The sequence below is a fragment of the Apteryx rowi genome, unplaced genomic scaffold (genome assembly GCF_003343035.1).
Source record: "Apteryx rowi isolate R43461 unplaced genomic scaffold, aptRow1 scaffold_207, whole genome shotgun sequence".
Lineage (NCBI taxonomy): Eukaryota > Metazoa > Chordata > Aves > Apterygiformes > Apterygidae > Apteryx > Apteryx rowi.
In genome coordinates this window covers 974,595-991,693 of record NW_020448386.1, presented here as the reverse complement: position 1 = coordinate 991,693, position 17,099 = coordinate 974,595, and the positions used below count along the sequence as shown (strand labels likewise).

Here is a 17,099-nt window from a genome sequence, read left to right as displayed (position 1 = left end):
TATTGCTTTGTTTTGCACTGCAGAGTGGTGTCAGAGCATAAAACTAAGCCAAAAGATGCGCTCTAGGAGTGCACTAATACAAATCAGTTGCTACTGGGCAGTCCACAGGACCACACTGGACTTGGCCCAAGGTAAAACCTGCCATGACACATGTAGTGTGGACACTGGGTCCTCAGCAGCAACTGCTTGGCCCTTCAATTATGCTCCTGCTGAGCCATACGGTGTGCTGGGCCAACACAGCCCTGGAGTATTGTCTCAAGGGAGATGCCGACAGCATTTCTACTGGGAGGGAAAAGGCACTTTCTGATCTTTCATGGTGGGCTGGCTCACAGAAAACACCAGGCTTCGGATCCGGTTCACAGAGGAAAGCCAATGTACACCCGTATGAAATTAAACTCACAAAAAAAGTTGACTTTTGTCTAGATGATAAGTCTCAATCAAACTGTGTGTTTGCATTGGAAATTCTGACACAGAACAGCAATGGAAAATGGGTTAAAATGCAAATAAAATAGGGAACTTTATTTGGAAAAATGTGGACATACGACAATATCTACAACAAGCTCTCTGTCTGCATTACCTGAAGCTAATGAAATAATATATTTACCTTGGTCATCATCACTTTGTACGCGTAGAACTTTTTTCCTTTTCCTTTCCCAAGGGCACCTTCAAACTTTTCAACAAAAAGCTGGGCTTCCCTGGGAAATGAGGGCAAAAGAGAGATACAGATGATGTGATGGTAAACTGCATATTGTCTCTACCACTGTAATGTAATTTTCTGGTGTGTCCTAACCCCTCCCTCATCACAGATTTTTGTCTAACACTGTTCCTTAGCAATATGCAAAAAAAAAGCTCTGAGAGGTTGTATTTCACAGAAGACTAGTCATCTGTAGTGCAAACAGAAAAAGCAACTTGAGCCACTGCTCTAATTCAAGTGTATTTGCTGACATCCAGTTAATGTTATCTAATATTTGTAGTTTCAGTGTCTTTCATTAAAAGTCCAACTACTGTCCATTTGCATCACTTATAAACTGTTATTCATCCTTTGGGCCACTGGTTCTTGTCCATCTACCTAATGGACTTTTTTTTTTTTTGGAGAGGTGTATACACTTATGGCCCTGGCTCCCCTGTGACTACCCTTCTCAAAACTAGTTTTAATTCAGTCCTTCAGAATTTTTGTGTAAATCATATTTAACTGTACCATTCTCAATCATTTCTTATATGTGTAGCTTCAGTGGTCCCCAAAATATTAATTTTTACCCTATAAAGATATGGAAATTAAATAATACCCTAGTGATACAAATATGAAAGGGAGATTTTTTAAATCATTTTTAAAATGCATGATGTCCATGGATTAAAACAATAAACAGATGAAATCAAGAATGCACTAATATTTCCTGCATTCCATTGTCTCTCTATGGAGAAAATATGCCATAAAGGCCATACATCCTGACCTAAAGCACTGGAAAATAAAATAAGATTTCTTAGCTCGAAATGTATGCGTCAGAGTGAATAACTACTTTACCATCAAGTGAGACTATTGCAAAGCATTGTGTATTGTATTAGTTATCACACTAAGCGCTTGGGGAAAAGTAGAGAATTCAAAAAGTGTTAATTGTGATGCACATCTTTCTAGAAGCCATGTGGATAAGTTCACTGAGTGAAATTAATTATCATGTTCCTAGCTGCATCCCACTGATTTAAGTTACATGAGGAACTGAAAAGATTGTGTCAAACTGCAAGACCTAAAAATGACATGACATTCCTGAGATGACGCAATATAAAGCTGCTGAATTCATCATTCATTCTCCAGGAGCCCTCCAAGTGCAGAGCTGCTCTGTCACCTTCTGTAGCTCACACCTTCACCATGCCGGCGAGGCATCAGCTTGAGAGCTGGCTTTTCTCACCTCCCCAGGAGATCAGCATGCATTTGCCACCATCTGATCCTCAGTTTTCTTCTTGGGAAAACAGGTTGGCAGAAGCGAAGAGGTACACACTACAACGTGGATCCCAAGCCAGTAACTCTTTGTTTTTATGTGGCACAAGGCTCACACATTGAGATGGAAAAATAAAAGACCTCTCCTCCCCCACCACCACCACTACCACGTATCCCATCATTTCACTCCTTCAAAGGGTTCTTCAGGAACCGAGTCAATGTCTTTTAAGGCTTTAGATCTCTTATTCTGAATTTTGTTCTTCCAGATCACGTGTCTTCCGGATCTTGGAGGCTGATCTTTCTATGCTTTAGCTAACTTTGTTTGACACTGACTGAGCCCTTAGCTTTCTCCTTTGAGGCAGTCCTCTGAGTACTTCAGAGATTTTCTGGCTCAGCACTAACATCTCATCCTTTCATTCTGATTCTCAAAAAATTCTCCTCTTAAATTCTAGCTGTTTCAAATAAGTTGGAGAAAATGGATTCTTCCAGCTTCAGGAAACCAGCGTTCAAGAGTCCCATTTAAATCCATGTCCTCAAGGCTTAAAATCTTGCACTGTCTGGAGAGATATAAAGCAATCCTAACAGCAGAGGGCACCTTTCTCGTAAACTCAGTAGTCAGTGGTGGAGCAGTACCATAAAAGCAGCCAGAATAAACTGGGCTTGTACCAATCCCCCAAATAATCATACCATATTTTTGACTTAAGAAGTAAAAGGAAAATCTTCTACCAACCACTTCTGTCACTAAGTGATTCAAGCACTGGAATAGGTTCATGAAAAATTACTGAAATCAAAACCTACGGAGCCATAGAAAAACTGTTCTTCCAGTCACTGATTACACATAGGTTTGCTGCAGAATATCAAGATTTTCAAAAATTTTTTTAAACTGAAGCAGTAAGTTAGAAATTCAAGAGGATAATATTAAAGCAACCATTAGCACATAACGAATCCTCCACAGTGTTTATGAACACATTTTGCATCTGTAGCCTCAAATAAGTATGTTCTGCTACAAAATTAAGCTAAGCTAGAACAAGAAGGAACTTTCCCCAATAAGAGTCATTAAAAAAATTATTTTCAGTTCTGAATCCAAGCCCTGTGTTCACTTGTGTGCAACATCTTGTTATGTTTTTCTACACATAAAAAAATATTATTTCTTATCCCTCTGTATCTCCTGGACTCTCTATCAAGGGTATATTTAAAACAATCTTTAGAGTGTTAGTAGTACAAAAGCTCCTTCTCTGTCTTCAGGCTTTCAAGACAGACCAAAACCTTGCTGTTTGATCCAGATCCCCAGGGTTAATATTGCTGACCTTCCTGAATGTTTCCCTTGTTTTCACTCTGCCAATGGCTAAGTTCTCCTCTCTCCCCCCATTCCCTCTTTGCCAAAATGAATCCCTCCAATTATGACAAGAAGGTATTTCAAACAAGCATAACAAACTATAGCTATTAGTATTGCCCATTTCTATGATGTAATAGCCAAAATCTTCATATAGCAAGTTAAACATAGCAAATGCTGTGTGACATTATTATGCAGTTGAAAGAAATGTGTAATTATTTTGTAAAATGGAGAAGAGTGAAAGTCCCTCTTATGCATCAAAAAAGTTACAAGCATGTCTTACCCTTTTTTGCATGTGGTGGATTTCTCTTTACCAATGACATTTTAAAGAGCATTTTCATACCAGAGGGTATGAGGCTACGTCTCATTTAGAGAGACTAAGTCTCATAAGAAAACCCACTACATACAAGCATATAGAGGAGTTATGTGCCCCACAGCAGCCTATCCATTAACTGTAGCCATGAATATTTGCATGAGTAACTTACAGATCTTATTTAATTGGTAGTTAAATGCAAATCTCAGTACCAATTTTATTCTATGAAAAACTCCCACTGGAGTTTAATGAAATATATGAAAAGCAAATTTATTGCAGACGCAGAGCTTGAAAGAGGGCCTGTGGGTAATGAGGCAGAGAACGTGTGTTACAGTTATGTTCAAGGCAGTAATATGGAAAGCATCACTACCAGATGATGCTGGAGCCATCAAACAGAATGTGTTTTCCTTCCCTCCCTCATCCTTTCTTCCCTCCCTAGCATGTTAGTCCCACTGGGTTGCTCCTGACTTCTCTGATTTGTAGGTTAAGTAAAACTTTCCCCCATTTCTGCTTAAGCTTCCTGGCTTTAAAAGTTCAGCAACAACACAGCAGTATTCRCTTGTGGAACAGGTTTTCAATGGCCTTTCCATGCCTGTGACACGTGCTCTTTTTTGTTAAATATAATCCAGTACGTAATTTAATTCAGCTTTCTACCTTGATGTCTACACTAAAAGACCTCTATTTGTACATCTCTGCAGACTTTTACCAGACTTTGTCCTTTCCTCCATTTCTTTTGTACTAAAATAAAATATGGAGGCAGGGGGAAAGATTGAGCAATAAAATGTAGTCTTAAACCAGGAGCCCTATTTTAGATGCCTCAACAACGGTCAAAAACCACGCACATATATATGCACACCTCCTTGGAAGTAATGCAACTTAGCTAACATGAGGACGTGTCAAAAACAACACAGAGAAACAAAACCAAGCTTTGTAATCACTGGTATCATGTGTTATAGGTAAATTATCTATATCACAAGATAGGCCAAAGTGTACCCCGTTAGCTAACTGTGAATTTAAAGAAGCTTCAGAGAAACCTTATTAATTGAATTACCGACACAAGGAACTAATAAATGTTGCATGGGGCCAGGCATTATTGTCCTGAAGAAGCCTGAGTTAATTATTAATAGTAGGTGTGGAGTTACAGCTTCCAAAGTGCTAGGTGTATGGTACTTTGAGCACTTCAGCATTGCAGAGAGAGGATGAATTACAGCTCTCAGAGGTTGTTGCTAATGAATAGGATTCAAGTGGATTGCTCACATTTTTCAGTAACAGTTCAGAAAGGTTTCAGTCTCCAAGATCTAAAAACTCATTAAAAAGAAATGTTGTATTAATATTGATCACCCAGGATCTCTCCAAGTCTTGAAAAGATTGGCTAAAAACTGACCRCAAAACAACTGTTGTCAGGCAGGAGCTTACTTGAAAAGCAGTTCAGCAGTAATAATGGGCAAATTATAGTGTTATTTAATACCCAGCTGGCCTCAGGGACTGCCAYGCTGGCCTTGGGGACTGCCAGTATGTTCACAGTAAAAGAACTGAGATACAGATACACTTGAGTATAAAGACAACATCCAAAGAGGAGAAATTTCCTCCATCTCACAAAGGCACCTTATGAATCTTTGCTTTTTGTATATTTACAGAATATTCTGTTTTTATTTGACTTGTTTTGATGGACAACCTGTGTTCTGTAACAAAACAAATGACACTAAAGAAAATATATTTAAAAATTATTGTACTATATTCTGTCCCTGACCCATGAAGAAGAGATTGCTCCTTGGATTATTTAGAAAAATTAAAAACTCCTTCTGGACCTCTTTATAGTCTGTATTTAATTGGGAGTCCTTTAAAAACCATAAGCTTGACATTTCACTGCCTTCTTTTTCATAACACTATTTTGTTTGTTTTGATAGTTTTCTAATTGGCTTGTGGTATACCTCTAAACTGAGACTACTATTAGCACTTTTCTGGGTCTTTGTGTACAATTCTCTGATTACATGGTAACTTAATAGACTTTGTTAGTAGATATAAACTACATGACTGCTAATAGTCCTTCCTATTTTATAGCATGAAGCTTTATGTAAAATGTGGAGTACACTAAGAAAGAAAGATTAGTATTCAAAAGCCAAACACAGTAGCACAGCTTTTTAAATCTTTCCTTTGCTTTCATATCTGTGCAAAATCCAACTTGGAGAAGGCCCAGAAAGGGACACAATCCTCCAAAGCAGACCCTTGGTTATAAATTGGTATAGCTTTTCCTGGAGCTTTTCCAACTTGCAGCAGCTGAAGCTGTGGCCCCATGAGTTTTATCTTTTGTCCCATTTTCTAATCCAGAAAATGTCTTAATAGTTTAGCCCTCTTCCTCTAAATCTCTTTCTGGTAAGAAACGACTGATGGCCATCACCAGCTGACAGCTCTTCAGCTAATTTTGGACAGGTGTAGGTAGCCAGTTTCAAGAGGAAATGTGCACAGAACATCATCTCCCGCAGAAAGGGCGCAACAACAGCACTCACAAGCCCTGAAAACCAGCAGGAGGAAAAAGCAGTGGGCCAGAAGGCTCTTGTGAAAGAGGGCATTTTTGCATGAAAACGGAAAACTCCGTGGGCTCCAGCACGGACTGCTGTGTCCTTTGCTCGCAGCCTGACATCTTTATGATTAGAGGTTGGGGGGAGGTGATGCTGATTTCCATGCGACACCATTTCATGCCTCTCCTTGCCTTCACGTCCCTCCTTTCCCCTCTCCGGACCTGCAAAGGTCTCAGCGTGGTGTCACCGGTGGGACTGGAGCCCGGCGGGGACCAACATCCCCCCTGCCGTCTGCAAACCGCAAGGGGAGCAGTAGAGCAGCGGCTGATCCCAGAGGCTTATCCTCGTTCGCAGGTCTTCAGAGATAGGAGGCTATTTGAAATGCATCTTCTAGATGCAGGGATGTAAACTAGAAATTAGAGCTGATCTAATTTTGTGGTGCAGCTCAATTAAGAGAACCATTTCAGCAGTGAGTATTTAAATCTGGTTTCAGCAGAAGGTATTTTCTACAAAGCAACTAATTCAGTGACTGTGTYCTAAATTAATTGCTGATTCACACATTTCAGAACAAAAGAATCAAGGAAAAGATTAACGTTTTTACAAAGCAATCACTAGAGTTGAGTAGAAATTGGCTTTCCCATCCTGTACAAAAAAAAAAAAGAAAGAAAGAAGCTCCCTCAGAAAAATCCAAAGCATTCCAAAGCATTTAGTTTCATTACTTACTCTTTAAAAAAATAATAATTTTATTATAGTTAGTCTACATTTGGACAATGAAGAGGTTTCAAATCAGAAGAGTAAGTGTATTGCTCGGTCTTGAAAATGCTTAAACAAAATTCTCTAACAATTTTAAATTTCTTATTCACTTTTTTAAAATGGACAATTTAGTGAAAATTAAACCTTTTGTTAAAAAATGTTTGCTTTGACAAATTAACATTTTCTGATAAATAATATTTAAACAAAAAAATCCTTAACAGCCCTATCAATTACTCTTAAAATAATGTGAGAAATATTTTTTTCTCTCTTTTTTGTCATGAATATGTAACTAATCCTTAAGCATTCTTTGGGAGGTTTTTTCTCCTTCTTGGAAAAATATAGGTGCTAATAGAGAACAAATAGAGAACTGGGGTTCATGCCAAATGACATTCCTTAAAATGCTGAGGAGGAACCTCCTCCAGTGAAGCATCTCCCTTTTGTGGAAGCTGAAAGGCAAAGAATAGGAAAGCTTGTTCTTCTATCTTTGAAGCCTTTTTTGCTTTCTGCACATCCCATAGCATTCAAACATCTGCCCAAGCAAAGAAGCAGATGATACAGGGAAAGAATGACTAATAATAGTTGCTGACCAAAACCTCCAAGAGTAAGAAATGACTGAGGCGTTTAAGACACTTTAAGCCAGTATGTGCCTATTTTTCATATGTACAAGAATAATGCCAATCTATAAACCTAATGATGCCAGGATAACAGTCAAATAAGTTCCTTTAATCCAAAACAAATTTACAGATATCTTAAACTGTGTGAATATATGTTCATAATACAGCAGCCACTGCTATAACAGCATTAGTTCTTAGATTTTAAGCAATATAAATACACGAGGTCTTTCATTGCAACTCATTTGGACTTAGGCTCCAAAGAGCCGGTTATGAAAACAAGACTCTAGAAAACATTGTTTATATCTGTATTATGGTACCTAAATGATTGGTTTTGATTTTTTTAAAGGTATTGAGTACTCACAAGTTCCATGATTTTCATCTAAGATGCAAAACATAGGTTTAAACACTTAATTCTCAGCACACATTTGAAAACATGACCAAATATTAGTTTTTCTTTTATATTTTTTCTTCCAGCAGTTTTCTGGATTTGTTGGTTTTTGTCTGCCAAGATATGCATGATTCTGCGCAGAACTGTGACAATCTAAAATGAGATTGTCCAGAGTAAATGGTGACTATTTTTGGAATGTTATTTGATAGAGGTACAGTGCAATAAATGTAATTCTTCCGTTAATAAAAGTAGATTCAAAATAAAGAAGCTAATCTGAAGAACTGTCATTTCCACTTGGAATACAAATTTTTCTAGGGTAAATAAGCTACTAAAGTGCTTCTAAGCCTACTTCAAAGAGAGCTGTAGCAAAGTATAGAAAAAAACATTGTTTTGCAAAACCCCCAGAGAATACATTGATGCATGTATTGTATTAACATAAACCTTCTGATGTGAGCAAATAAAATTGAATGCAAGTCTAGTCACTCAGTCAGAATTTCAGGAATAAAATAATTTAAAAGTTGGTGAAGTTAATGGACATTCAGATAAAATTGCTGCCCATGCGAAAATATATAAGGACAACTTAATACTGAATATTAACACAGAAATGATTTTCACTTCTTGGACAGATAGTAAGAGCGAGATTTTGAACACTTACTGTTGGTTTAACTGTGAAAGCCCACCTCAGAGTATAAAAAGTTGTAATTGGCTGTCACCCAATCACAAACATTTCACAGTAACGTAGATTTTTAAGGCCAGAATGGACTGATATTCTCTCTCACTCTGACCAGGAGGGGAGCTGCAGAAGTTCATCGAGGGTCCTGATTCAAACCCAGAGCTAGTGGCTGAACTAATTATATCATGTAAAATTTACACATCTGATTTAAAGACTTCTATCTGTACTTAATTGACACTGTCCCTGAAGACACTGCTGTAATCTACTCTCACCATAAATGTGCGCCAGTTGTCTTCAAACACTTCTTTTTTTGTAATGCCATAAAAGCAAACTGAGAGAACCAGCTGATGTCAAAGCTAGAATAGAAAAACAACTATAAAAATAGAAGCTCCGTTCATAATAAGGATACAACTGTAAAAATTTTATTTTTTGTTGGTGAGGATCCTATAATTTTAGACTACAAAAAATAAAATAACTCTTACATAATTATCTAATCTGCTTATTTACTTTTCCTGAAATTTCTCTCATCTTCACAATATTTTCTCTTTACATCTGCCGCATACTCTGTTCTCTTTTGCTCTACGTCCCCTTCTTTCAGAATAAACATTCAATTTCCTCATTGGTATATCTTTCACAAAACGACTTTACCTTCCAGAGGGGAAAAAAAAATCATAGACCTTCCACCCTTCATTTTTCCATCACTGTTGATTCAACCTGTGTTATGTTCTCTCTTCCCAACATGTTTGTGTTTTCTATCAATATTGAAAACTCACTGGAGCAGGGACCATCTTTTCTCTGTTAGTTGTGTCTAACAAAACCCAGTCATATCTTTTGTTGGTGTTTGGGCAGTACCACAGTGACTGATGAGCTATTTAAAACAGACGAGCGTAGCAGCTTTTGCGAAAGAATAAATTTTTCTACATTAACACAGTTTCCTGTGCCCTAGTGGATTTGCTAGGGCAAAACACAATTTTACATGTGGCATACCTAAAAATGTATAAAAAGTCAAGCTCAGTTTCCAATCAGAAAAAAAAGGATTGTTTTTTTCTTAATTTCAAAAAATCTGTTCTTTCCCCAAGAAGGTTAAGACAGAAAAGAAAATCTGCTCTTCCCATCCCACTAATCTTGAGGTATTGTTGAAATTCAACATTTGGCTTGCATCAGATCTAATAAAAACTTATCAACTGAAGAAAATGAAAGCTTTTACTGGGGTGTAKGATGCAAACCTAAAACAAAGATCTAAGTTTTCCATATTTGATTTCAGGTCTGCAGAGATGAAAAAAGCACTGATCTGCAATACCATCTAAATCCACTCTCTCTGAAAGCACATACTGGGAAGGAAATAGAGATCAGAAATGGCTTGAAGTTGATTGTGTCAGTAGATCTAGAAATAAAGGGAAAGTTCAGGAGAAAAGTGCACAGTGCAAATCAGGATGGCATATATTCATCATGAAAATCAAACCATACTTCAGGACAGACAGCTTCTTTTTCATCTTCCATGGCTTGTTTCGTAGCGTGGCAATTAGCTTCTTTTTTTCTTCTACCTCTTCTTTCAGCTTGGCCAGTTCCTCTTCTGTAATCGGCTCCTCCTCGGAATCAGAATCAGAGCTGCAAGTAAAAACAGGGAGAAAACAGTTACTAAAACTCTGGAGAGACAGAAGTTTTCACCGATGTGTGTACTTGGTGCTAACTCCTGTTGTCTTTAAGACCTAAGTATATGTCTTCCCTGCTGTTCAGCAGGGAAGATGGAGTTACTCAACTGGGTGGAAATTACAGTATAAAAGGCAGAGCCGCACGCGAAGTGCCRTATAGCAGAGCCCCGGCTGAACCAGCATCACACTCAGAGCAATCCCATCACAGACAGAGAACAGGCAGCTCTTTTGGAGATGTATCTGACAGCTGGTGATTGCTCCCATAGGAGTAACCAACCTCCTCAGGGTTCAGCCCAAACTCAGAGCGGACAAATAAGGACGCTGTAACGGCAGCATTTAAAATTAAGCTGTCCAGCCCACTCCACCATGCCTCAAGAGAGAAGAGACACCACACCTCCACAAAGATRCATTTAAACCAGATGAAAGCCCATGGCTGTCTCCACTAATCAAGGCAGTAACATTTCAGAGCTGGGAAAGTTTCAAAGCTACATTGCAGAACAACTGCCATGTGTCCTGGTGCTGTTAGTAAGCTGAGGCAATAGTAATGGTATCTCCAGATGTGTTTTGTTTACAAGGTGAACATATTATTCATGCACCGATTTGTAGCATCAATGAAAAACCTTGTTGATGGAGGCAATGTCTACTTTCCTAAAACCTATGCAGATCTTTTCTTCTGTGAGCAATCTTATAATGGCAGAAAATCAATAGCAACAGGTGTTTCCTCTGTTTATGCCAGCTAACAGGAAAATAGTTAAAAAGAAAACATTAGACTCCAACTTCCTGCCCTAAAAAGCTGACAGGGATGACTACCATTAAGCAAGTTCTTACTAAAAACAAATTGTTTGATTTTTTTTATTTGTTTTTTAGGGGGTTGTTTATTTTGCCCTTTTTTTCTGTCTGGAATGTTTAAAAATGTACTGCAGTTTTTTGGAAACAGCTTTCCATTTTTTATTGCTTTGGGAACAGTTCATTCAAACTTTATCAAGCTAGCAGTTTTTAGGCAGTTTTGCTTACAATTCACCTTCTTGAGTGTTTGATATTCAAAACCTGATGTCCAAGCTGAATGATTAGTTACCTAACTCACCTAATAGTATGGCCTATGTGCTTCAGATAGCTAAGGAATTATAAACTTTTGCTTCTGTCAAAACAGATAACACAGCTACAGTAAAAGATCTCTGGAATGTGTTTTCTACTACCAAAAGGACTTGTCAGCATGAATGTTTATGAAAAAATTCAAAACAACCAAATGCGATAAAACCAAAATTCTTTTGCAGCACATCAAAATATAAATTTCTTATTGGTCATCTATCTTTAGCTTTGGTGAAATAGACATAGTTTCAGCAAATGCTACAGGGAAAGAGTTTAAAAACTCCAGGCACACAGGAGCAAATCAGCAGAGGAAAGAAGGAGACTCATGTTTATCAAAAGGCCTGCTATCAAAGACTCAAATGTTATTTTTTGAAGAGGCTGTCACGTTAAAAAGTTGAAATCATCAGCCATAAAATTTCAGGACTTCATGTGTTAAGAAACAATGTCACAGAAAATATAAATCTCCTGGAAGAAAGATCCTTCCAGAAAGCCACTGAGACAAATTTATTGCTATTCTGGTATTGCAATGAGCAAATGGAAGACCTATATAAAAACTTAGGTCAAATGGTTGAAGGTCAATAAAAAGATTTGTATATACAATTGAGAGGCATTTTAATGTGCACAGGGTCAAGAAAAAGAACAGAAGGATTAAAGGAGACTATTTTCATGTTTATGAGAGGGCTCTAAATCTTTAGTTGTTTCATCAGCTGCTTTGTGCTATACAAAGCAGACAGCAACCTGCCTGATACTGAGGATTTCCTTTGACATAAGAAAATTGCTGGGTTGTGCAAATGTGAAATACTCAGTTTTACAAGAAAGTAGTGAGAATAGTGGGAAATATGAGTGGTAGGTAATAAATAATACAGTGAGAAAAGAAGCTGTGCGTAACAGAAGGGGTAAAGCAGGGATAATACTGGTTCTTGTGCCCATAGCCTATTAGTGCTTTATTTAACTTTGCAAACACATCTGCTCTGAAACTAAACATCTCATCTTTCATTTTTCACTTTCCTTTGGAACTAAGAAAATAATCAGAATTCCAGTTTTCTAGACACCTTTAAGGTGTTGGATTTTTTTTATTTAACCAGATCTGTCCAAGAATGGTGCAATCAAACTTGATACAGTTGCAGCAGATTTTTGCTTTAGCTGAAATGATGGAGCACTGTGAGATTTCAGCTAGGAAACTGGAATTCTGTCTTCTTCTGCAAAATGCACAGGGTGACATTGACAAATACAATATTATCCTTCTTTGAAATAATATCATATTCAATGCATTGTCTATATTAATTTTACTTTCATTTTTCTTGTTTAATTTTTCTTTCCCAACTTCTTATTTTCTTTTAGTACGCTTTTCCAGACTGTCTGAAATGCCAAGAGCAAGATGCGCTTTTAAGCAGTGCGTAGCCTTTGTTGTGATGAGTCTTCATGGACATACTAGACAGCTTATATTTCTATCCTCCCACCCTTCTGTTCCATCCTCAAGGTTTGCCTGAATCATAGCTGAACTGATCACCAGCATATTTTCCTTTGTTCTTACATTATTTTTTGTTCTGTTATTAAAAAACCCTATGAATGCTCTTGGTTATTTATAGAAAGCTGTCTGAACAATAGGTCACTTAAAGAGAGAAAGAAAGAAACATCCTTTCAACCTTCTTACAATTCCTTTTTAAATGTCACTTTGTGATGTATCTTTTCAGCTTCTACTTTAAAATGAAGGATCACCCTTCTATGTGCTGCAGAGTTGTTACCTTACTTATAATTGCTTGTTCATTCAAAATGAGGTCAAAGCAAAGCCTGTAATCTTGTCAGTTGGTCTCCTAAATGTCTAAGAATATAATGTTCTTAAGTACCTTCCGGAGTAATTAGCTGTCCTCAGCTATTCCTCAGGTGTTATGCTCACTGCCTCAAGAATGTCCCGATCTGGTTAACAGTTTCTAATTATTTAGCCTAAAAGTATGCATTCTAATGTTCAGTTGTTTGGAAGACGATCAAAAGTGTTTTGCTTTCATTGTTTTATATTTTCAGTGGTCTTTTTTTAATTAACACTCAGTAAATGTTTATGATAAAAGACAATAACAATAAGCAAAGGAACATGGATTGGCAGAATCGGAAATGTTGCCATATGACTACAGGAGATTGCACAGAGGAGTATAATTGGCACTATAGTGAAGAGCTCACACAAGGAGGGGAAATGAAGTTGAAGTATATTAAAATGGGACCATGGACAAATTAATACAACAGCATGTCTCACCATATTTTTTTCCCTCTCAGTCCTGCTGTGTTCTCCAAGGGTACCTCTGGAAACACAAACAGCTGCAGCAGGTGCTGACTGGGGGAAGGGGAATCTCTCTCCCTGTTCACTGAGATAAGTATTTCTAGCTCCATTTGCTCCATGATACATTACTTCCAGAAGCTGTTTCCTTTCAAAAACACGAGAAAGGACAAGGAGCAAGAAAAAAAGTACAAAGAAATTTTCAGAAGTGCTCAATACCTGTGGGATCTCCCAAAGACCCCCACTTAAAATGCTTTGGAAAAGTGACTATGTATATTTCAGTGGGAGTGGTGGCAGATGAACTTTGGACAGTCCCAGCTCAGTTCCTGGTTCTGACTCCCTCAAGCTGTGGCACAGATCTTTTGTGAAAAGTTGGCCCCAACCAGGCTTGGAAACAAGAACTCCATTTTGTGTAAAGCTTCAAGATTTTAGTTCCACACCAGAAATAAAACTAGACCTTGGGTGCTCGTTGGGTTTTGAGCTCCACCATGACCATCCTTTTCTCATTCAGTCCACTCCTCTGGCATCTTCCCTTCCCCATCTCCAGAGACCAACTCATAAACTTAGGGCATCTAACACCATAAGGAGCAGCCAGGCTCAAGTCACTGGATTTTTTTTTGATCAGGTATCGGTGGTCCCGGAAGGGTATGGCTGATCGTTTCCAGGAGTTACACCCTGGACCCATGACACCTTCCTGACTTCATTCCATTGCAACAGATACAGTTTTTGTGGAAAGTTTCCATTTCACTAAGCCAGAATTTCCTTGCTTCAAAAAAACATTCTGTGCAGCTCATATTGGGCTCTAATGAGAAAAGGAGTCATATTGACTCCTGATATTTCACAGCTGTAAATGAAAACAGGTTTTACATGAGATAAAAATAGGTTTCATATAAAAAAAGGAATATACTGAATTACCCTGAACCTGATTTCTTTTTGTCCTTTTTCTTCTTGTTGGCCTTCTCTTTTTTCCCTTTCTTATCAGACTTTTTATCCTGTTTCTTCTCATTTTTGCCTTTCCCACTTTTACATCCTTTCTCATCTTCCTCTTCTTCACCATCTTCCTTGGATTTCTGATTTGCCTGGTTCTTCCTGGTTTTGCGGGGTTCCACCTCAGAATCACTGCCCTCATTTCCAGATGCTCTTCCCCGTCCTCTCCTGTTTCTGTGCCTGCGATGCCCAGCTCTCCTTGGTCCATCTTCATCATCGTCCCCATCTTCCTCACCACCACGTCTGGCTCTCCCTCTGGCATGCCCCCGTCTGGTTCTGGGTGTTGCTTTCTTCCTCTCTTTATCTGTGATGGGGATAAAAACACAAGAGAAAGCAGCATGCTGAAGGGAAATTTTCCCTTCCCTCTTGTTTCATAATTTGTAACCCAAAAATTTCTGACTGTAGCCTCAAAGATATCCACGCATAGTTACCTGTATCTTTGACATTTTCTTCATTCTCGGCTTCACTGCCTTCTTTGTCAACATCACTGCTCTCTGTGAAACCAAAAAAAGGCCCTGTTTAGTGAGGAGTAGTCATTAGGGATACAGATCTTTCATGAAATGCTTAGAAATTGCTCCATTTCACCATTTCAGAAACCCAACTTTTTGGAACACCATGAACAGTTTTCAAGAAATAAGGTGAAGACAGAAACAATACAGTTACACTGTCCTCTAGTACTCAGATAAGTAAGCCTGAAAGTGATGCCATGAAGAACTTCCTCATTATCTTGCAGAAATAAGTAGGACAGTAAGACCCATGAAAAAAAACACCATGTTCAGCAACATCCCACAATATGGAAAAAAGAAGAAGGGAGATGAAAAGTGCTTCTTAGCCTGGTTAAAAACATTTTTGTTTTGTGTGGGATGTCTTGCTTAAGTTGTTCAGTCTCTAACAATTAATACTAAGTTCAATGAGAGAGGCTCTTCTACTACTGATTCATAACCAGGAAAGTAGCCAAATCATTTACCTTGTACACTTTGAAATCGGGATCAGGCACATATGGAGAAGAAAGAAAAATACTCCTCTTTTTCATATATATTATAGCCACAAGAATGCTATGTATATATGGGGAAGATATGCATACATTATATTTAATTAATACTCTCTCTGGAAATATTTGTATGAACATATTACATAGCGTGTCACTACTGGAACTGCCAGTGGACATTTCCTCAGAAGCAATACACTTAATATCTGAGAAGCCAGAAACTAATAGGCTTTCTTGAAGTAAATTTGAGTTTGTAGATATAGGTCAGCATTTGAGATACATCAGTGAAATATATGAAGAGATACGTAGTAGTAGGGGATTAATGAGAACACTAAAAAATATTAGTCTGAATAGAAATAGGCAGCTGTCATTCCACTCCTATATGTCATACATTTTCGGACACATGTCATCTAACTTCTCCTCTGTACACACAGGACGGGTAAAATGTCATGGTCCATATGGCTCTGTTTTTCAGGCAACAAGAAATTGCATTTATCTTTCATTTTCACTTACCTGTAGTTTTTTTGATTTTTTTCTTTATATTCCATTTTTCTCCACCCATTCTTTAGTTCCTTTCATAAATTTTACTAAGTCACTAGTGATTTCTTGAAAATTTATATGCATGTTGATCTATTTGGTGACTGTTGTAGCTAAACTATCAAGCACATCTTATTAGCTTTACCCAGACAGGAAGGTATCAAGCAAAAATGGTAAAATACATAAGGCTGCAAACAAGAAATAACCTCGAGATTTGTTTCATTGCGTGCAATAATGTGCAAAGGATTTTTATACAGAATTTGACAGGCATTTTAAAACAGGAACATATGCAGAGTTTAAATTCCCTCCACAAAGAATTTCATTGTAATAGCATTTTCTAGCATTTCCACAGCATCTGCACAATAATTTTTTTAAGGTTATGCAAAAATGTTATCATTCAATATCATCAGTAGAATGTGAAAATAAGTGCTCTTTTGTTCTTTCTGCCTTCTGTTGCTGACAGTAACTAGATCTGCATTTGACAAAGATCATTACGTTGCTATAGAAAGCTTGCAAAGACAGAGACAGACACTTCTAAAGAGATACTCTGCATGCAACAATAGGGAACGGTCTTTTATTTGCAGCTAATGCTTTTGCTGATCTCCTCCAGCCAAACAAAAATTCCTGGGAAGCACTTTAATGATACAAGATTGGCTTCACTGCAGCTTCTGATGATTGAACACAATAAGCAAACAGCTGGGGGCTTATCATATACACTGAAACAGGCATTAGCACTGGAAGTATATCATGCAGAAATTGACATAACATTGACATAATAGTGAAAGAAACAAGGGACTGTGCAACACCCAGGCTTAAACCCAACAGAATGTAGTTGTTTGAGTTTAATTAACTATGATCACATACGGTAACAAATGTGTAAGTCTGAATCCAACATTTCAGGCAAAATAAAGTGTTAAGCTAAATAAGGAATTCAGACTGCTTCATGAAAGTACTGTGAGTACTACTTAAGGGGAGTGTATCTGAATTACTAATCAGAACTAGTCCTGTGTGCTTGTACTTTTTATCTATGCGTTCAGCCATCTGAGTGATA

At 37.7% G+C, this 17,099-nt stretch overlaps 1 protein-coding gene across 1 annotated transcript in view; it reads right to left on the bottom strand.

The window, feature by feature from the left end:
* TMC1 (transmembrane channel like 1) overlaps positions 1-16,073 on the bottom strand; it is a 57,231-nt gene extending 41,158 nt beyond the window's left edge. Inside the window, exons 1-5 of the mRNA XM_026064034.1 lie at positions 16,025-16,073; positions 14,955-15,017; positions 14,452-14,827; positions 9,994-10,134; positions 605-695 (exon numbers count right to left, since the gene is read on the bottom strand). Of these exons, the coding sequence (XP_025919819.1) occupies positions 605-695; positions 9,994-10,134; positions 14,452-14,827; positions 14,955-15,017; positions 16,025-16,073 (720 nt within the window). The remainder of the gene's footprint in view (positions 1-604; positions 696-9,993; positions 10,135-14,451; positions 14,828-14,954; positions 15,018-16,024) is intronic.
* Between the last annotated feature and the right edge of the window lie 1,026 nt (positions 16,074-17,099).